General features: G+C 39.3%; 1 protein-coding gene across 2 annotated transcripts; it reads right to left on the bottom strand.

Moving 5' to 3' along the window:
- Positions 1–430: 430 nt before the first annotated feature.
- Positions 431–22,210, bottom strand: LOC145223056 (neutral ceramidase-like). Of its 2 annotated transcripts, none has more exons than XM_080089357.1 (22): positions 21,627–22,210; positions 20,955–21,101; positions 19,958–20,050; positions 19,667–19,819; positions 18,717–19,064; positions 11,207–11,277; positions 10,356–10,499; positions 9,654–9,744; positions 8,077–8,162; positions 7,227–7,354; positions 5,940–6,001; positions 5,701–5,781; positions 5,314–5,451; positions 4,837–4,964; positions 4,214–4,513; positions 3,770–3,904; positions 3,540–3,638; positions 3,349–3,444; positions 3,059–3,202; positions 2,871–2,924; positions 2,713–2,798; positions 431–2,452 (listed from the first exon to the last, which is right to left on the bottom strand). In XM_080089357.1, the coding sequence occupies exons 1-22, from the start codon at positions 22,033–22,035 to the stop codon at positions 2,263–2,265; spliced, it is 3,183 nt and encodes a 1,060-aa protein (XP_079945483.1). In that variant the 5' UTR covers positions 22,036–22,210; the 3' UTR covers positions 431–2,262. The 2 variants fall into 2 exon arrangements, with proteins under 2 accessions (XP_079945483.1, XP_079945484.1); XM_080089358.1 differs by having other exon boundaries at positions 19,676–19,819; positions 21,627–22,209.
- Positions 22,211–22,491: the final 281 nt, after the last annotated feature.

Here is a 22,491-nt window from a genome sequence, read left to right as displayed (position 1 = left end):
AAAGTTACCTGATTTTCATTGAATGATGTGAGGGCTATATTACTGACTGCTAGACCATGAAAAATGGTGGGGTGGGGTAGTTGCAAATTGGCAGTGTTCTCTGAACCCTGATAGAACGCAACTGACATTAAGTTAACCACTAAGCCTGTTTTGTAGGCACTTAAAAACAAAAAATAGACTTATGATGTTACATTTTATCGGTAATGTGGCAATGGGATGTGCAGCAAATTGCCACGAATGTAATTGTTTTCAGAAGAGTATCTGTTTGTAACAAATTTGTCGTTCAACTGGTGTAATGCTTTTGTTAACATTACACCAGTTGAACGACAATTTTGTTAAATATGCAACCTGGTGGACGAAACGCTTGTTCGGTATTTTCTTTGGCTGTTGTTTACCAATAAACTATAGGCCTACAGATTAAGACACTTCATTAAGCAGCGCTGTTTTATTATCAAAAATCTCTACACACAAGACATCGTGCAAAAGCAACAGTGAGCTGATTGAATTGGCGTCTAGCACTATAGAGTTTTACACCAGGAAGGCATTTTAAAAGCCGCCAACTTTACACTTCACTGTTTCTTGTTGCTTTTCTGTCCACGAACAAAATAGAAACTTTGTAACACACAAATACAAGCACAGTGACAACAGTGAACAAGTCGAATAGTTGTAAGCAAATCGGGATTCTGATGGGATGAAGACAAAGTGCGATCTAAACAGGATACTGGGAGTGTTTTTCCTGCCGAACCGAGTGAGCATGTAACGTATAACTTACTCAACATTACATAAACATCCGGCAGCATTCAAAATAGAGTGAGAAAATGTAGTACCTACAAAGGTGACGCAAAAGCAAACAGGACAAAACCAAGGCGGTTTATACCGACACCGACTTCTGGAACTAAAATGCTGCTATGTTGGATACCACGTTACGGATCACCAAAAGTGGGTCTCTGAAGCGAAAAAAATACAAGCACATAGTAATGCAGAACAATTTTTCTATGAGATGTTGTTTGTTGTTGAGGTTTGTGTTCTTAAAAAGTTGGATTTTTTGGAATAAAGACAAATGCAAATGGACGCTTTTATCCAGTCTTTTGGCATAAACTAAGGGTGCAACCAATTCAAATCCCCAAATGGCTGTTACAAACAAACGCCAGAAAGTTGCTCAAGCAACACGACGCATCGGACCGCTTCCCTCTAGCGGTCGTCATGGCGACGCTTCTGACAACGACATGATTACGCGAATAAATTATACAATTGCCTAAGAAACAACAACAGCACGACTAGCAGCAGTATAAAACGAAACAAACAGGCAGAATATCACCCTAATGTAATAGGATATTGCAAAAAAGTATAGGGCTGGGGGCACGAAAGTAAGGGAATTGTTCTATTGAAAAGTCTGAGCCTTACTTTGCAGTTATAAAGCAGTTAATCATGAACCTATGATCATTGTTTGATAAATATGTATCAATAGTATGAAGAAATTCATTCAGGTTTAAAAATATAATAAATATGATCAACACGAACAAATTGGACAATTTTGCCAAAAATGTGCAGAATAATGTTGTAGTTCGGCATAAGGGAAACATATGGTGCAGCGCATTCTTACAACGTTTAAGACCTTTCAAGCATTGAACATCGGATTAAAGAGATTAAAGGCAACAGCACCTAAAAGTGAAATGTCGGTAAGTGTACCGAAAACATGAGATGCTCAAACTGAAGTCAGACACTGAATTTTGTCAAAAAAATTGTTTGCTGAATTTTTTTCAACGAAAGTGAAGCGCGGGCAGAGTACGCTGATTTGAAGTACATATTTCGTGTAATGTACGTTAAAATAAGGGAAATTTGAACTTTGGCCATATAAATAAACAGAGATTGTACAGGTTTTTAACGTACACCAAAACCAAAAATACAGAATAAATAGATGATGTAAATCCAACCTGGTAAAAATAATTGACAAATATGTTTTTCAAAAGTACTCAAGTTGCACAAACCGTATCACCAAGTCAAGCCAATCAAGCATTCTTATTCTCACAAAAAAAGCTTGACTTAAACCAAGAAAACGTGTCAGCGCGCAACAAAAACCATCAATTGCAAACTCTTATTGAAAACAATCGCGTTCAAGCTTGTAGCAGTTAATGGCACCTTGCAGGTACGCCGGCGTCTACAAGCTGGGCCAGATACGGGATTATCTATCCTGTGCCAGTCCGGACATTTCTGCTCTCCTTGCTCCGGAACAGCAAATAGCATTTTGGTTACTAAGTGGTGCTAAGATGGCGATTGGACCACTTGAAAAACTTTAGAATGCCCGCTGTACGGGTAAACGTACTGAGTTATGCTCTTGTAGTGTCCGTGGTGGTTAATTCGGTAGTGGCCACTTGGAGTGTCGGGACCAATGTCCCATGTTATCTTGACCTCGCTCAGGGCCCAAAATGTGGATGTGCGCGTCCAAATGTACCTGAAACAAGCATCAAACGATATTATAATTGACAGGTAATCAAAACCCAAATCAAAAACCTGGAGCCATACATTCAATGACCATTTTTAAGAATAAAGGTTTTTCTCACGACCTTATCAAATAGAACGATCAAAAAGTCCGATTTTACTGCCCAAATTCTCCTATTTTTACGGACCAATTTTTACTGATTTAGTGTATTTGTACGGAGAGTCTACTTTATAAATTTCAGTTCATTTTATACCAACTCCAAAAACACTCACTTGGTGTCCCAAGACGAATCAGTGCGAACAACTTGCCATGTTCCGTCTTCCAATTCACGCTCAATGGTCAAGAATGTGATGTTGTTCTGCAATAAACCAAAGACGTTCTAAATGAAATGCAACTTGTCAGAAAGCAAAAAAGATGTTGCCATTATTACCGTAGGACTATTTCTTGGATTTCCAGCTTGAAATTCGACTGATACGGTGTCGCCCTAAAACGTAAAAGACATGAAATTTTATCAAGAGCTATTGGTTTCAGGGAGCAAATACAATTAATGTATAATTGCCAACAAATGAAATATTCACTAAAGGTGCCAAATTTAGTCTTCATTATTATCCTACTTACTGGTGAATAAGATTCGTTGACATCCTTAAGAACATCGCCCATTGAACGGAAAGTTCCTGATCTGTCGTGAACAACTCCAGGCAACAAAGACCACAAATTGTCCTTAATGTCTTTAGCTTGCGTTTCTTGCGAAAGCGGAATATTCTGGAAAACGACAAAGTATTAAATATACTCAAACAACCACAAATGATCTGGGTTGTCGTGTTGTCTCAGTTAAAAACACCGCTAAAGCTTTTTTCGAGACAAATTGGTGTAAGTGTCGAAGGTTAATACATACACACGCATCGCACCTTGGCAGAAGCGAGAGCCAGTTTCTTGTACTGTTGAACGTATGCCTGCAGCGTAAGTGGTCCGTATATTGTCGATGCACCTTCGTACCTCTGGACCTGCAAGGCAAAATGAGTGTCGTAAATTTTGCTCCAATCGTATCACTTGTACAACGTGGATTAAGCTGGGAATGCTATTGGGTGATCCTACTCACGTGATATTCTTCGAACGTGGCGATGTAGTCGGAGTAAGTGTTTGCGAGTCCAGCAATCACCGTTTCGAACTTCTCGTTGGGAAAAACTTGAGCGAAAGTCTTAAACAAAAACCAATGATTAAAAAAATAACGTTAGTCAGTAATCAACTTCAATACCTAAGTCAACAAGTCCAGAAAAACATGTGCAGACCCTATACGTGTGTAAGCAAATTTATTGTAGGAGTCCCCACCTTCAAAACACCCTCGTTGAGTCGCCTTCCGGACATCGTTGTAAACTCCCCTGGCACAGCTGATATCAGTAGCTGTCCTATCCTTATAAGTTGAGTGTCTACCACGTCGGGTTGCCACGAGTACGGTCTTTTCATCTGGAAATGCGAAAGTGAAGGTTAGGTTAGGCCTTCAACAATAAACAAAAAAACACTGCATGACCAATCACATGTGGGACCTGCGGTACAAACGGGCTTTCTGCTACCTGGGTGACACGCAAGGGAGTTTACAGTGCGTTTGTTTCGCACACGTTATATGCCATTTAAAATATGTGGTATTTTAAAAACGTTTAATATTGTTAATTCCTTCTTCCAAGTCGCCCTTTTAGCAAAACGCCGATCGCGGTGACCGGTAAAGCCTTCACAAGGTTCGCGACCTTAAGTAACACGCTTTCATACTTTACATACCTCCCCAGTATCAAGTAGTATGGGTTTCGGGTAATGACAATCTTTTTGCTCTTGGCTCGGCGAATGAAGGAAGCCACCTATTAATTTCCAGAAGGCGTTTCCCGTTTTATCTCCCTGTTTGAAGTCGAATGCCCCAGGTCCATCAGTGGTGCCGGCGGCAAAACTGAATCCCATTGCCGGCTTGCAAGTCCGCGAAGTGTGTGTCGAATTGATGTCCACTGATTGGTTGGTCATGTCGACGTACTGGTGAACAGCCACCACTGGCCCTTCCACCATCAGGGAAGCGTTGTTGTAAAGATCCTATATGAGAAACAACGTTGGTTTACCAAGTATTTTGGGTAAAGTCACAAGTTATTGCGTTTGGAAAATCGAATTGAGGACCTCTTTGCCACCCCACTTTATGACAGAAGACAAAATGTGAGATGAATTGTTCTTGGCAATAACGGAATTTACTATACACCAAAAAGTAACAACCTGACAAAGTTTAACCCTACAGACACGCCAGTTCTCTTCGTTAGTTTTTAATCTTTTATGGCACCGCTTTATATAGATTCCTTCGGCCACATTCTTTGTTTGTTTAAATGCCAAATTCCTGATAAAACACTCACACAAAATAAACCTACCATAGCTTTGTGAAACTGGTTGTTGGCAATAATTTTGGTGCTCTCAAACATGTCCTTCCCAGGTCCTGATGCGATGCAGTTTTGAACTTTGCCGTTGCATGTGCTGTGCAGGTTGTCACAGGGCAAACCTGACGAAAACAAAAAGGTTTACACTCGAACTATAGATTCAAGCTGATTGTTTTTGTCATTCAATTAATTTTCACAAGTTGTTCGAATATTTGTTCGTACATTTTTGATTCACCAAAGTCTAAGCTAGAGTGTCTCATTGGCGTGTGCATTAACAGGCATTATAATCATTTTTTCTTTCCAGGTCCCTATAGCACAGGCCTTCAGGTTGGGTTTTTGGTTTGCCACTCTTTTTAGATGGATACTGATACTGTAAACATTAGCCTTTTGTTGCCACCAATCAACACAACACCCGCACAGTTTTATCCACACAGATTAAATCAAAACACGCCTACATCCACATCGGCCCACCTGTGTCTATGCAATGAGGCCCTCTAGTGTTCGGTGAGACATCGCCTTCATTGCTTTGTGCGAAGGCAGCCACGAAGTTGCTATCACCAGGAAGAGAATCAGGATCCATGGCTTGCTCAAACAACAACTCAGCGTAGCCTAAAAAAAGTTCAAAAAATTAGTTTGAATCTGAAACTGAGTTCACAAGATCAATTTATCTTAGATTTCCTTGTCTTCAGTGAAACATTCCTGGTTGGCTTGGCGATCGTTCTACCAATTTACGAAAATAAGGAAGCGAAACCAAGAAGTTGGACGATTTGTTACATTTAAAAATGGTTGGGCTAATTAGTAAGCGACTGGTTTTATTACCATCGTACAGAAACTATTTTTTAGCATATTCATACTCACCCTTGTTGTCTCCGCTAATAAGTGAATTGCTGTTGTTCATGCTTGTGCAGTGAACGGCAAACCAGTTGATCATTCCGACACCTGAAGGCACAAACACAAATATTACGCTAAAAACAAAATGCTGAATCCGAATTCGGGTCAATATTGTAAGACAGAAATTATAACACATACTAACTTCAATGTGATGAAAATTAAAGTTGCGTGGAAAATTAGATTGCAATAAAGTAGTGGATTCTTACCTCGACCGTCCTTGTCAACAAACTTCAACAAAGTCATTTCCTTGTCCACATTGTATGCGTACCTAAAAACAACCATAGGTTATAAGAAGAGTTCCGCTTGATGCGCACACGAGTCCAAGCTTTTGCAGGCTGCAGAAAACGCAAATTGTTCTTTACTCCAATAGTAAAGCATTCAGTACCAAAGTAATCGCTATTGATATACCAAACATTGTCCGTTTGAGAGTGGGTTAAACGACCCCTTTGACAAATGTATTGGACTTATACCAAGAAGAGGCATGGAAATTGCAACTTTTAAAGTCTGAAAGTAAAGCCCAGTAATCGAATAGAAAAAAGGCAATTGCAGTTTTTGATAATCTTTTTTAGCTAACAAAGAATTGCGTGGCAGCAAAAGTCACCGGCATTTGTTTTGGCTAGCTATCGAATACACAGTTCAATTTTGTGTAATCTTTAGACAATTACTCCATTTGTTGTATTTTTGCTTGAACCTTTTTATTAATGCATATCTAGCATTCAGGTTATAAAACGCTGAAGATTTTACGTTAGTGTATGGCCTAACCATTCCTAAATAAAAACCCGAAATATAACGCGGCCAGTGTTTTCAATGGAACGTTCCCTACATACGCCTCCCCTCCCTGGAGTCTTCCAGCAACACTGCCAATTTCATTTCCCATGAGAACATATCGTAGACACAATCATGCAACATGTGGCAAAATGCTCAATGTAAATCGAAGTGATTTAATCAAAGACGATATCCGAAGGTCATTCAGTTAATAGGCCAAAAAGCACGATACATTTGATCGTGAAACAGTTGATACGTTTTTGTGCCACAAAAGCATTGAGTTAATGGTGGCTGTGGACGTATGACAAAAATATGTCTAATCTAGGCGCCTTTATGGTCATGACCGTGTAAAACAGTTTCAAATTTCAGACCTGTCTATTGAAGTAAAAAACAAACTCCTTTAAAACGCATTAAAATTACTTGTTTCGGGAACTTCAATGGCCAAACCTATCGTATTTCCAACTAACAAAGCTATCCAATGCAACTGTTAAGTTGTACAAATTTGTGTAGTTAAATCATCAACATCTGAACGTGGAATAGTGTATACGTTTTTTGTCCCAAAACCTTAATGGTGGCTGCACATCGTCACATAGAAAAAATGTATAAGCATCTAGGCTCCTCTCAGGGTCATAACTGCATCCCACAGGTTTAAATTTTAGCCATACCTATTCAATTAAAATCAAACTCCTGTTTAACTTTACGTAGACACCACGATCTGATAATCTCACCTTTTTCTTTCACTTTCCGGATTGTTAAGGTAAGCGGATGGACTTCGGTTGATGTTGGAATCCAATAGTTCTCCCTTGTTAATCAGAATGTGACCAGGTGCCAAGTTGTCGTGGGCGATCCTCACGCTCTGTGTGGAAGAAAAAAACAAAGGCGTTAACATTGACAAACCCGTTCCATTGATCAGCCGAAATAAAGCTGTCAAGGGCGTTGCCAACTGATAGTCCTTCGTGTTTGCTGAACGAAAAAGAGAACAGTGTATTCAGAACGTTGTAAAAGAGACCGCATATATAACGCACAAAGATTAAACGAAAATTTGCCAACGTAAATGATGGGGCATGTTTCTGTTCCACAAGATGTGACAACAGAAACAGAAAGCTAATTTCATCCAAACTGGACCAAGTTAGATGATTGCGTGAATTTTGTCAAACATTAAGTAAAAAGTAGCTTTTATTTAAGTGAACGTGTCTTCTGTTCACTAATGAAAGTAGATGGTAGAATACATAAGACCTAGAGAATTTTTAAAAGTGCTACAGTTTGCCTCTGCGAACCAAATTCCCAAGATCAAGTCACCATTAAGAAGGCGTCTCGCCTAAGCTACGCAAAACCAAACATCCCTATTCTCCAAAACAACAAAAATATGCGCGGCCGAAAAACCTCGGCAAGCGTCAAAAAGTCCATAAGAGGCCACTCCACCCCAGCCATTAACAACAGATGAGGTAATGTTTGGAGGCTATTGTAGATACGAATGGACGTTTATAGTGCAACTATATACTACGATCATGCCGCGTGTCTCGTGATGGCCATTCAACAAAATCACGTCATGGTGACGTCACAAACCAAAAAATTCACCTCAACAATGCCGTCCACCATTGCGTTGAGCGTCTCCGGTACGTAGCCCATTGAGGTGATTTGAAAGAGCACGTCTTGGAGAAAGCCTGTACACAACAAAAATACATTAGTTACGAATTTAAAAGGTCTTACCTCGCTTTAACGCGCCCAGCAACAAAACCTAGGTATCTGATTGCTGATTTTTTGCTTGAACACAGTTTCAGACTACAGTACAAATGTATGTGTTTCAAAATGTGCGTATCGCTCAAAAATCAAATCTATGTGCCATGTATTCCATTACAGGTACCATAAGTCGCCTATTTAGACAAAAATACGATCAGATGCATGTCGTGTCTATATTTCCTCTAACAGGGCAACAGTTAACATATGCAGTTTTAGACAACATTACAAGTCGATACGTTTCAAACTATGCCAGCATATATGCTATTCGCCCGCCATTCAAATTTATTTATCATATATTCCGTCACAAACACCACAGGCCGCCTGTGTGGACGTAAATGCGTTCATTAGCATCTCGTGTTTATATTTCCTTCTAACAGGGCGCATCATGAGCAACAACGATACTTTCCCAATTGTTCCAGGAAAAGCCGCTTTATCAACAAACGGATGGAAGGTGTCCATTGCGACATTCATTAAACACGTATGTTCATCTAGATCAGTGGTTCTTAACCTTTTTTCCTTGCTGCACCCCTTTCAAATCACCAACCAATTTTCGCACCCCCTTTCAAATCACCAACCAATTTTCGCTCCCCCTTCTGTTATTGCTTAAATAGAATAGACCTAACCAACCTCAATGATTCAGTATCCCCGCACCCCCTAGAAACAGTTCTCGCACCCCTTGGGGGTGCGTGCACCCCTGGTTAAGAACCCCTGATCTAGATGGTTATTATGTGGGGAAGTATATGTCTATTGATGGCAATGTTTAATATGGCAACACCAGACCTAAAACCATTGCTTTCAGAGCTCTTTTGCTCATATATACTGACACATAAATTAAAAATACTTTGTGCAAGCTAATGAAGCCTAAAACAACGCTTTAAAACAAGATGGCATAATTAGAAAATATAAACAAAACAAACAATAGGTATTTATAATGCTGAGCATGAACTATAGTCAGACACACTGTTCCATGTATTGTTGTCAGGTTTATTTACAGTGGTGTGTGTTGTAGGAGTTTGTTGTTATATCTACTTTGTCAGTTTAGTTTCAAAACTGGATGCACTTAGTCACGCACAAAATTGTCACATTTTTTTAATACTTCGTGGTTGGCGCTCTTATTACAGATGAAAACAAAGGCCCTCGTGAATCTTTTACTAGTTTACTGCAATTTCAATACATTTAAGTTGAGAAGTTTAGGGCCAAATCCATGCTTAAAATGAAAGTTTTAACCGCTGACTCAAGTCAAACAGTCGCAAGTTGGACCGCAACCTCTCTGCAAACATGTGCTTGATCTGTATGTCACAGTGGCCCTCGTTTGGCACATTCTTGTTACTTCTTATCAGGCTCATCGCATGCAATATGCCGTGTCGTCGGCAAAGGCATCAACTTACAACACTATATGTGTTAGTGTCTCCTACCTGCAGGCGCGGAATGTGTGTGGGTGCCACTGATGCAAACGTTCTCGGCGTTGTAGAGATCCCCGTACACCAGCTTTAACTTTTTAAGGACCTACAAGGGATTAGAAGCAAATTATCTTAACGTGGTCCAAAGTTTTAGGGCCAGAACATCTGTCTGAGGTGATTTGTCACTATTTTGTAATCCTTCTCTGTTGGGTAAAGGTCGGGGGTGCCACAATGACAAATTGTATTTGCAGAATAACTTGTAATGTACACTATTAACTTTACCCTTTCTTGTGAAAATTAACACGTATAAAGTTTATTACTAGATAGAAAACTGAGCGTGAAAGTTTATTACTGAATAAACCATAGAACTGTTTACAACAGTAATCGAATAATGTTAGATCACATGAGAATTGATTAACAAAACACGAGATTTTGACACAGAAACATTATAGCGTTTAATATCATAAACTCGGCGTAAACCCGTCCCGAACCCGAATTTTAAAAGCTTAAAATTTTGTCCAAATTAGACCCAAAAGTTGGTGAAATTTCCGCATTAACCAGGCTGAGGGTGAAGTCAGACCCAAATTAAGCCCGCTTTATTTAAACTCCCACTTAAACCCGGTTCGAACCCGACTTACAACTTTGATGCAAACCAATGCAATTGAACTGTGTACAAAAGCAAGTGTGTTACTTCGAGTGAAAAAATCAAGTGGTTACCTCCAGTTTGACGAGCATTGATCCCATGCAAGCATCGATGTTGATGAACAAGACGCGGCTCCTGCCCTGGCCAACCACGAAAGCTCTTGAATACTGGCGAAAATGAATTCCACCTGCTACTTGGTTCGGATTTGCGTAACCCATCTGAAACACGCAAAAAACAGTTAGCCCATTTGCTTATACGCTCTCAACCCCAGTCAACCAAAAACAATTCAGAAAATTGGTTTTCGTCATAGAGGCAAATGCTGTACTATATTAGATTTAGCGTTTTTGGCGATGATGTAAAATTTTGCTTCTGTGGAATTTGTCCTATCTTGCATTCCTGCTAAATTGCATTTTCACATTACGGTTTTGCGATGTGTTTTTGGAATGTAAAAGTCGTATTTTTTTAACAATACCAAACACAAAAGCGATTGTAGGTTAATAAAACGATAACTACTGCTTTTCACAATTGGTGGAGCCATAATCCTTTAAACACCAGTTGCGCGTTGCGTGTGTCCAGGAATGTCAGTTACTCTCCTTTGAGTGATGACCTTATACAGTCGTTGTATACTAATCAAGCCCATAATTATAACCAAGCAGCCTAAGTACACCAAAAAGTAATGTATAGTTGACAGATGTGCAAATTAGAAACGTTGAAAAAAAATTGGAGCAGAAATATATGGGTTTGTGGGTTTGCATTACAAATTAGTTTGCCTCATTTCAAAGCGATGTTTCTCATGAGCTATACTTTCCTAATGTAAAACAAAACAATAATAAAACTGCCTAAACAGTTAAACCAAATGAATATAAAATTTAAAACAGTAAACAATAACAAACAGTAACGTATTAGTCATTTTCAAGAATCATACCATGTTGGCGTCCGCCGGGGGTCCCGTGATGTCAGCCCTTCCCACGCCGATAACGTAACCTGGTTCCTTGTCTGAAAGTTAAACACAATACTAAGGTTACAATCTCCACTCGCTGTTTATGGATATAGACACTGCCAGCAGAAAATTATTGTGGTTAAAGCTGTGGACAGACAACTGTGACCCTAAACTTGTTGGTCAGTGGTATCTTGAAAATCTTTATCAGTGCCGTACAATTGCTTCAAAAATAAGATTGGATAGGGGATCTGAGACTGGTGTAATGGCTACAATGCACACATTTCTTGAAGGATTTTGAACAACCAGCAGACTCAGTATTTATGGAAAATCTACAGCAAATCAGGTTCGGTTATTTTAACATTATGTTGAAACTAAATTTGAACTAACCTATATATTTAAGACATTTAGATTGAAAGTTGGTGGAATGAGTTTACGTTTTTAAAAGATGAAAGTCATTATAACCCAAGTAGCAAATTACACAGGACTGCATGAATGTGGTATGTGTTTCAACACATCATTTTTGATCATAGTTGTAGTTGATTATGTACATATTTAAATATATTTTGGTCGATGTATCCATATTAGAATTGGATTACCCAAAACATTAGACTGTTGGGGTACAAAACTAGTTTTCAGTACCACTTGCAGGCACTTGTTGGAACTATTTTGTATGACTGATATGGAAACTGCATTATGGTATTAAGAATACAGTGACAGAAAGACAATTGGAGCAAGTGGCTGAGTTGTCTGGTGTACTGGAGGCTCCAAGGGACTACTTAAATGAAAACAAAAGAACTTTGATGCAATCCAAAATTGGAGATACAAAGTTGATCGAAAATTGTAACTGTATTGATGCATTTTTGTTTTTGAAGCAAAGCATTGGCGAAGATGAAAACTTGTAGTTTGTGACCAGTCTATATTGTTTTTTTTATGTTTTATTTTTTAGAATTGAAAGTGAACATGTTTTCAAAGTAACACATTGACATGGTGTGAAGACACAAATAAGGTATTCAGATATGGCAAGGTAACACCATGTGGTTTAGCATTTGTACCATGGCTGATAAAAGTAAAAAAAGATGGTTGCAGTACTATAACACAGCATAGGTAATGAAGATCTGCAAATAAATAGGCAAATAAATTGTGAACAAAAGAACAATATTAATAGAGTGGTATCTGAAAACCAATGTAGGCACAGATATCTTAATCATAAAAATTGAAATTAAACGAAATATAAAACTGTAAGTTTAACAACGAAAAACTCACAAACACCCCTAACAGTTAACAATATTAATTACACTGGTGGCTTGCAATAAATGAGTCAATTGCTTTGGTGGCTAAATTTCCAGTGCAAAACAATAAGGTCCCTTTTTCCGTTGTAGGAGATGGTGAAGCGATTTCTGGTCAGTAAAAGCTTGTTGTACACACTGTATCAGTAAGCAGAAGTTGTTCGTTGCTAACAAGGAAACTGAAATGTGCCAAACAAAGGGCATTTTGACAAACCTCTGTTTCTTCAGACCCACAAACTGTGCCAACGTTTGAAAGATACTTGTTAAATGTTCAGTTTATTAGCTCTTCAATTGTCATGAACTCATTTTTAGTTGTATCTCTTATTATTATTGTTCCATAATAAATTTTGTTGTAAGCTGGTATGTAACCATATTCATCAGCACATTTCTCATTAACAACTTTTCCCAACTGGGCAACAAAATTGGCAGCCAGTGTGTGCATTTGCACAATTTTTCTTGTATGTTCTTCAGGGCCCTGTTTTGTTTTGGAAAGCAGCTCCAAAGTTTCAGGAAGATATCGCTCAACCACCCAAACACTGGGAAATCTTTAGATGAAGATCTTTCCTTGAATGCTCTACGAAAACCACCCTCTCCAAACTTCTCTTCCTCTATTTTGAAGTCAACACTGGTTTCACTTCCCCACATCATCTCATCAATTTTGAAGTGGGGGCAATTATCTTTGTAGAGGAAGACTGTACAGCACTGCCAAGTTTTATCATGTCAAAAATAGACAGGATTTTTTGGTACATGATTAAAACATACTTTTTTGAGGAATGACCCACATGTAGGTTTACTTATTCATATTATTTTTTTAATGTCAGGCAATGAGATGTTTTCATCTGAAGAAACTGGAGTTTTAATTGTGTTTAATACCACGCCCTAAAAGTTAAAACGAATATGAACAACTGTTAAATTTGGTATTTGTCTAAACAACAGGCAGGAAAGTACCTGCTCTCCAGCAAAGCCATCACAATCCATATGCTTAAGAGAAAAATGCAAGCTACATGCTTGTTTAATGTTTTCCAAAGAAACACTTTCAATTAAGTTACAAATTCACGAGCAAGGACTTTGGAATATTTTTGAGATTTGCCAGAAACTTCGGAACTACACCTTTGCACTGTCAAATACTTTTTGTCCAAAATATCTTCCCCTATTTTCTGGTAGCTTGTTATTTCATTTCTATTTTTTCCAAGTCTCGGTCACTTTTTAATCTTGCAATACAAAGTTGCTACACATATAAAATAAATAAGAGCGGTTACTAGACTTTGCAATTTATCGTTACTGTTTTATTTTCAGATAATTGGTTTGTTTTACGGTTAAACAACAACAAAAAGTAGGCTTACAGTTCCAAAATGCTGCAAGTCCTCATACCCAAAACATAGATTTTGCTCAAACTCACTGATTACCCGCGAATACGTTACTCGGCCGTGACCAATGTATGACGTCACAGTTGGCACTGGCACTCATAGGCCACGGCGGAAAAACACACTTTCATTTTCACTTTTATTTTTCGCAACTGGCACTGGCACGCCTCGGCCACGGCGAAAAAACGAAAATGATTTTCGTTTTCATTTTGATTTGCGTTTTCATTTTGATTTGTGTATTCATTTTGATTTGCGTTTTTAATTTAATTTGCGTTTTCATTTTGATTTGCGTTTTCGTTTTGATTTGCGTTTTCAATTAAATTTGCGTTTTCATTTTGATTTGTGTTTTCATTTTGATTTGCGTTTTCGTTTTGATTTGCGTTTTCATTTTGATTTGTGTATTCATTTTGATTTGCGTTTACGTTTCGATTTGTATTTTCATTTTTATTTGTGTTTTTAATTTGATTTTTTCTTTAATTTTCGTTTTAAATTGCGTTTTTAATTCTTTTGTTTTTATTTTTTTGTGTTGGCATTCATAGGCCACCATACACATGCGGCCCTTGATTAAAGGTTGTGCGGCCCGCAGAGACACTTGGACTTCAAATGTACTGGCAAACGAGTGCAATTATTATATATTTTTGAGCAGATTAGTGCGCCTGGCGCTATTTTTCTACGACCTGACAATATGCTGCGAGAATCAAATGCGAATTTTACTTGTAGTGAGGCATTTTTGGTGTGCAACGAAGTAAAATCACCTTGTGCCATATAAAGGTGCGGCCCGCGATCTAATTATTGCAATTGTATTTGGCCCCACAGTGACAAAGGTTGCCCACCCCTGATCTAAAGCGAACCAACAAACTGGAGTACAAAAGATACAATAGTTACTTATAGGACCTTAGATTGTTCGCCGAAAGTTAAGGTGTCTCAAAACCAAGGAACGAAACTATCGTTTTTTTTTCGTTTCTACGACGAAAGGCTGCAATCATTGACTTAGGGTATTGAAATACTGCACCCAGACAATAGGAGTGAAATTCAAGTAGTCAGCCATATAAATAGCGTCCAGTTCCGGCAAAACGGTAAGCGTGCGATTAGACGCCAATGAAAAACGGTTATATGTTGGCGGTTTCATCCACAACGCCCGTTGAAGAGTTTGTCGAGAGGTTTTCAGTTTGTACAGTCGCGCTCCCTTGTCTCCCTTAATTCGCTTCCAGGGAGACCATCGTCTAACGCAGTCTCATCGATAATTCACTAGCCACACGCGCCATCTGTTTAAAAGCGCGGCGCTCCATTCACTGCCACAAAAGCCGGTGACGTAACGCGCAAATCGAGAAGCCGGTTTTCATTGATCCGATTGGACCAGCAGTCATCGCGCGCTGTACACTCCTCTCGGTTTCCTCTAAATACTCTGTCGTTCGAATTTCCACATTTTCAAAACCGCGGTAACGACTTTTTTAAGTTAAATAAGGCCAACACTTAACTATCGATCGTGGCTGATATGAAATTTGATTTTGCAGGGCTGTCGAAATTTAGGTTTACATAACCCATGTAGTTTCAGTATTGTTAAATAGGGGTAATTTCAAAACAACAAAAATATAAATGAGTGTGTGTGTGTACACAAACCTTTGACTCTTTGTACTATAAATTATGTATGTTGATTCGTAAAATAGAAAACGGTTAACGCATCAGCACATACCGATGTCATATAATTTTGATTTTTAAGGATGCATCATGAATAATTGAATGGAATTTATGACTCGTAACAAATAGAATCTGCTAACAAGGTCAGAAACACTGATGACGTACGACACAAGAAGCGTTTTTAACTATTACGTCACTAAACGGGTTCAACGCATAGGAAATTGCAACACATACATCCCCCTATACTAGACACGGCAATATGCTCCGATCGACGAATTACACCAAAATCTACTCATTTTGCGCCGGCTGTGAGCAAAAAACTACAAGCGTGTGATGTTTACTTCCCGTCGGCGGTTTTTACTACGCCACTGCGCCATTGTGATTGTGAGGCTTGTTGTGTGAGCAAACTTTGCAATTACAACCCCGGGGGGCTACGTGAGAAGTTTGTATCAGCACCACGTGGCTAAATGAGATCAAAGAAACCTATCCAATCCTAAAGGTTTGGGGTACGTGTTTTTAAAGCCTAATAATGTTGATAAGAAACATACAGGCCACCAATTGCATTTAAAGAATCTTTCAAAGTACCATAAAGTAAATGCAAATAAATATGTTCATACACGGAGATGCTAAGCCAAAAAAGAGCGATTACACAGACTAACGACATTAAACAATGTTCACGGTTTAAAGGCCAAATGCGACGAAGATACTTTAGAGATTCTGCAGTGCGTGACGGAAAACGCCCCCAAAAACAGCCGTCAGAAAAAAATGACTTTTAGGTCAGTTTGCACAACCATTACTTACACATTTTGGCAACAACGCGGTGCAATTACGATAAGAAATGAGCCGCCAAGTGAACGGTTGCGAAGCATTACCATTATCCCGGCAAAGGTGATGAGTTAGAATGGCGTTTATCAACGGTTTAAATGCCACTTTTGTGTATTTAAAGTGACCGTCTTCACTTTTTAGGGATAGACTTACATTATATAGTTAGTATGTCGTGCTTCTCGATAATGCACCTGTAAATAATTGCAGTATTTTGTATTGTATTTAATGCACTTAAGTGCGGCAATTATTTGAGTAGTCATATATCGATTACGAAAAGAACAAGTCGTTGTCAATTAGCGTTTTATTTGACTACTAATTGGTTCCATTATTGACCACTGTGCATTTAGAAGCCTTTACCTTGACTTACATCCAAAAACATAGTGATATGTTTGACTTCTCTACCAAGTAATTATTGCTACATGAAGTTGTGTGCGCGTTACGTTGGTAAATAACCAAATTCGCAGCATCGTAACTTGAGAAACGAAAAAGCTCCCAAAAGCAACCACGCCCATCAAACCAATAACCCCGCCCAAAGTTGTAATAAGCGGCATGGGGCCACAGGGGATGACGTAGCGATCGTACGACAATTTTCGACCAATGGCGAAAGGTGGTGGATGCCATCCAACAGTGCCTACATGCTCTACCCTTTCAAGCATATACCGTGCGGTTTTTTTCGCTCTGGAAAACGTCTAGACAAGTGCTGACCCGGGCTACAAATCCACAAGTGTCAAGTTAGAAGCGCTTTAATACAGATACAGTTTAGGTTTGAGATTCATTATTGACCCTGTCTAAGTCATGTTGCGTTTTGTGGGAAAATTGGAACGAGGTGTACCGTAATTAAACAGTTGTGATCCACTTTCGGATTTTGTGGTTCATTCATTTATGTCACGTATACAAGTTCATCATTCGATATGATGAGAAAAATAGGAATAAAACATAAAACAAACAAGTATGGCAAACATGATTGGGCACCCGTTATGCTGTTTAGGCAAACCTAGTCAAAATAACAATTGGCTGAACCATCTGTGCCGTTTCCTAGTCCCCGAAATAAAACTACGAACGGCTGACAGGTCACGTGCCACTATCTGGAGACTCTATTCATTACTACGCACGCACGCCGGCCGGCCGGCCGGCCGAGCGAACACCACCGCTGGATACGCCCTGATGCCTTCGTTGCTGGGTTTTGTTCATATGGCGCCTCGTTGTGTGTTAGCAGTGTGTGCTTAGCGCTAGACGCGAGTTACCAGTCATAGTATTAACAACCTTTTCCCAAATGCCGGCCTATATACTAATCGGCTTGTAAGTGACGCACAAGCGACCGCAAACGGAATAAAACCTCGGGGGCGGGTTGGCTGCAGGCGTAAGAAAGGGAAAAGGTCTGCGCTGTTTCGTATCTCACAGAATAAAAGTGAGAACTTAGCAACGTGTGCCGGTATATGACCTTTGAAGTGGTAAGTGTAGCAACGGTGCTTGATCAGAAGAATTTAAACTGTGTAACAAAACCTTCTACACAAATTCCAATATAGCAAACATCCAAACACCTAATGCTAAGCTATTGTCCTTTAAGTGATAAAGTATACGTGTCGTGTCTTTTGAAACTAAATACTGTGGTTCACGTTAAAATGACATATGCAGGTCAAAACATTGTTTAGCGGACCACCCACAAGCACAGAATAAAGACAGCAAAACTTTGTGAAGTTCTCCACAATCTCAACCTTTAAAATTATCAATCAGGTGGCATTAGGTCCTTAGTAATATACAGATTTAAAAGCATTTTATTGAAAAATTTAAATTGGTGAATTTTGGCAAAGCGACTCAATGTCAATCGAAACTTCGTTGTACAAAAAAGGATTTGGGCGAAATTCCAGAACCGCCACGCATGACTGGGCAGCCGTTATGCCGCAAATCGTGCCGCAAGGTATCCGTCTTATCTATTGTAACGCACATAAAGCGAAATAGCGACCAATAGGATTGCTGACTGATTAAGCCCAAAATTTCGTGTAGAATGCGATTACACGTCATGACTTAATACCAAGGAATTCGGGCATGATAATCATAACAAGCTTGTTTACTAGCGTTTTCCTTAAAAAATGTAATAGATTTGACCTAGGCATATAAAACTGACATGACTGCATTACATCAACAACCATGACACGAGTATATAAACGAGTATTGCTCTTCCAGCAGTTTTTATCATAATCGACGTTTCGACGTTCCATACAAGTCGCCTTCATCAATCACTGCTTGAAGAACAATACTATTTTATACATTATGCCTGACAACAATAACTTATTTATGATACGAGTGTTTGTCAAAATCTTGAATCATGATTATTTTGGGACACTATATAACACATAGAAACAAAATGCCAATATTCCTAACCTTTTAGCGTAGCTAGCAACTCCATCGGCGACACGCTGGGATAGTTAAGCCGGTTTAATGCCAGCTCGTCCTCTGATTGGCTCGTTGCTGCAGAAGACGTCACTCCCACAGTGGCCCGAAAAGCGGTGGTTTCCCCGTTTTGCTTGCTGGCAATTTTTGTGGTGCTCTCCTGTTCTATCGACGCCTCTGTGGGTTTGGTTGTGGGAGTTTTTATGGTTGTTGATGTTGATGATGTGGTTGTGGCTGATGTTGTAGAACGCATTGTAGTTATTGTTGTTGTTTTGACTGTTGCTGAACCAGAAGTGGCAGAAGTTGTTACTGGCGAAGATGCAGTAGGTGAAATTTTGTCTACAAAACAAAAACAGGTTGTGTAATTGGTATACAGACATAAACTTTTGAATCCGTGTACTTGAAGTTATGTAAACGATTTATGTTTGCCATTCCTCAAAACGTTCATTTTCAAATACCCACTTTCACGCAGATAAACACTTTTTTTTCATCAAACTGAGCTCCATTTTATGCACCATTCCAAATTTAATGAAGCATCAAATTTAACACAGTTAGCATGTGTGGTAATCAAGGAAATTAGCGCAAGGTCGAGAGGCAACGTAAATCATTTAGTCAGGAAATCTACAGCTCAAGTGAATAGAAGTGTCTCTTGGCGGTCCAGTTACAACAATTGACGGTGCACTTAAACCGGCATTCGGCAGCAACGGCACAAACTAATTCAAATCACAGTCTAATTAAAGATTATCTTTACAAATGCTTATAATGCACAAATTAAACACAAATTTCCTCAAGTGAGGCCAATACCGTTGTTGGCATAATCAATTTTAAAAATCACTTTATTCTGCAAAATGACCAACATGATTGGGTAAGAACAATAATAATTAGGCTAACCATTAACAGCCACCGGGTCCAGAAAAAAGTTAATTGTAAAAGTGACGAACATTGCTTGCCTGAGGTTGGAGACGCAACGCTAGGCAACAAAGTAGCGCCATCCGTAGATTTGTTACGGTCCATAGGCAGCGTATAGTTCAAACTTGAAGTTTTGTTCGGAACCAAAGTGTTGTTCCTTGAAGGCAACACGACTGAGGGGGTAACTATAAAACAAGAACAACGTCAGCACCAGTATCGGCGAATAATACCAAAACCATGTACACTCCGGAAGCTGCAATACACCATGCGTGGAGATGGTTCAAAATAGATAAGTGGTTTTAAAATACACAAGGAACACCCACCTGTTTCATGTGGGCTGACTGGTGCAGGCTGGAATCCTGGTGAATTGTTTGATGTTGTACTGCCTGAGTCTGCATCGGGCACATTTGCATTACCTAAAAGAGATACAAAATTCAAGTACACCTCACAATGATAATAATACCCTAATTCAGTGGTCGGCAACCGCCGGTCCGCGGCCCGGTACCGGTCCGCGAGGGTTTCGTTACCGGGCCGTATAAATGTTTAGGTTAGATGTTACAAAACGTTTGGCCCATGTATCCCGGGGATGATAAACTAATTTAAGCGTTTTTATTGCTAAATATTTGTACTTTTTTGAAGACCGGTCCGCGATAAAATTTTAGTTTCCAAAACCGCCCGCCGTTCACAAAAGGTTGCCGACCCCTGCCCTAATTCATAGACTTATTGTTACAACGACCAGCTACGGTGCTACTGTATTGGAATTGCTTGAAGCCATACCAATAAAAAAGGAAAATGCATCCGAGGACTTAACCTTTCGTTGTTATCAACTTTAGAATACTATGTCACAATTGCAAATTCTGGCTTCTGCGTCGTCCATAAATACTGCACGAGTCGTAAATGCATTGCGTTTTGCGTGACGGGGCCCGACCATGAATCACGCAGCGCTGTCTAGTGCAAAAAGTGTGGATCGATACCGCTATATACAACACAGCCAAATACCACCGATATTGACTGACCGAAATTCGCTGCCTACTGAAGCTTGTGTTACGCCAACGTTCCTTAAAATGTCACATATTAAGATGTTTCTTGCCGTGTTAAACACGTTGTTTGTAAATGCATTAAATATATGGACTAGGAATAAAGTCAGTATATAATGATTAACCCATGTGCTTTCCCACCTTATTTACGTACACACTTAAGTGCAACACAATTAAGAAAGTGCCTTAAGTTGATCTACTTTTTGCTTTTGACATTTTAAGGCTATTTTATCTTCAAAATCTCCATAAATTATTCACTAGGAGTTGAGACTTGATAATTTACCGTTCATAAAGATTGCGAGGACCACAAAGAAGGCTAGCCAAAGGGAAAGTCCAACTGCTATGAAGATCTCAAGACGCCGTCGCCGGGTTAGCTGTAACATCCACGTCTTGTAGCTGAGAGGTGAACTCTCCGCCCGTCGTTCTGGGTCTATGTGAATAAAGTTTTATCAAACCGTAAAAGCACAAAATCTAAGATTTGACTAATATTCCAAAAAAGTTAAATAGTTTATTTGTTACTTGTTTCGATTTAAACACCAAAAAGTATTTTGCTTGATTTGTACAGAAAGGGGATTTTCGCACAATATTACCGATTTTGAAATGGTTTTAATACTTGAGATCTGACGTTACAAAAAAACTAACTGAAAGGTGAAAAACAGCAATGTTTTGAAATAAAACCCGAAGCATTGTTTCCTTGTGACAGTTTCTTTTCTAATCAACATATTTAGTCAACATAAGCTACTAAAGCGACGTTTAGGCATAGTGACATTAAAACCAACCACAGCCCCGGTGGCTATTCTACATTTCAGGAAAATACCAAGAGGACACCGGGTAATCACTCAACATTACTTCCGTTAATATTCCCCGTTCTCAGGGCAACTTCTATATAAGGTTGCCAATCATTTACATGCGTATAGGACCAAGGGGGCAAAGTCATTTAAAAATGCATTCTTACATTTTGGACGATTAAGGGCAGCCACAGCCTCTTTGGCATTTGCGGGACCCCGCTGACAGGTTACCAGTCGGCTCCACGAACGTTCCTCTGCAGGGTCAACACTAACTACCACCGGGGATTCCCCGTCTGACCAGACCGCGTAGCTCTCATGGGACTGCAGCAGCTCAGATGCCTCGCATACTTCGTCGGTGCGCTCATAGTTCAGCAGTTCGACATCGTTTCCCATCGGCTCGTCGCATTGCGGTGCAGAGCCACTCACTAATTCGGAATGGCTCAGAGACTGAGTGGACTTAGATAACTCCGGAATGCCATTGTTTTCTTGAAGCGTATTTTCTGACTTCTCCACAGCAATGGCCTGATCTGGCCTGTTCTCTGACGTTAAAGGTTCATCTTCATGATAGACGCCCATTTTAAAAGGTAGCTGTTTTCTGCTGTGTAAGTATCCTGCACAGACAATTCCAATGTGCGAAAACCTGTGATTTGTTCCGTCGGGTCAGAGAAAGTTACGAAAACAGACTAGACCGTCATTATAGAACTAGTTTCCAAACACGAAACTAAAAAAATCTAGTAAAATAGTTTGTTTCACAATCTAGAAATTGACAGTCATACTAGCATAGCATTCAAACCATAACATTTAATCACCAGGTACACTTACATAGTTCACAAACTTCGGATTTCTTGTAAACGCATTGTCGTCTCGATAAAGCTGGTTAGAAATCAAACCCATTGCATTAAAAATCAACAAGGCTGTCGAGTTATTGGGCTTGCTTAAGTTTGTAGCTCGTGTATTGACTAATTATGTCAAAACACATAGATCAATGACGCCATAATGAACTAAAGCAAAAGGGTAAACTAAACAAATATT

This window comes from Phallusia mammillata, chromosome 4 (genome assembly GCF_965637545.1).
Source record: "Phallusia mammillata chromosome 4, kaPhaMamm4.hap1.1, whole genome shotgun sequence".
NCBI classification, from domain to species: Eukaryota; Metazoa; Chordata; class Ascidiacea; order Phlebobranchia; family Ascidiidae; genus Phallusia; species Phallusia mammillata.
This window is presented reverse-complemented; position numbering and strand designations above follow the sequence as displayed.

Excerpts from the sequence above, each read along its gene's own strand:
- LOC145223056 (XM_080089357.1), bottom strand. The coding sequence starts at position 22,035 with ATGGGCGTCTATCATGAAGATGAACCTTTAACGTCAGAGAACAGGCCA. Across the intron at positions 19,820-19,957 it reads AGTCAGCCCACATGAAACAG|TTACCCCCTCAGTCGTGTTG; the intron begins GTGGGTGTTCCT and ends CTTGTTTTATAG. Across the intron at positions 2,925-3,058 it reads TCAACGAATCTTATTCACCA|GGCGACACCGTATCAGTCGA; the intron begins GTAAGTAGGATA and ends TTTACGTTTTAG.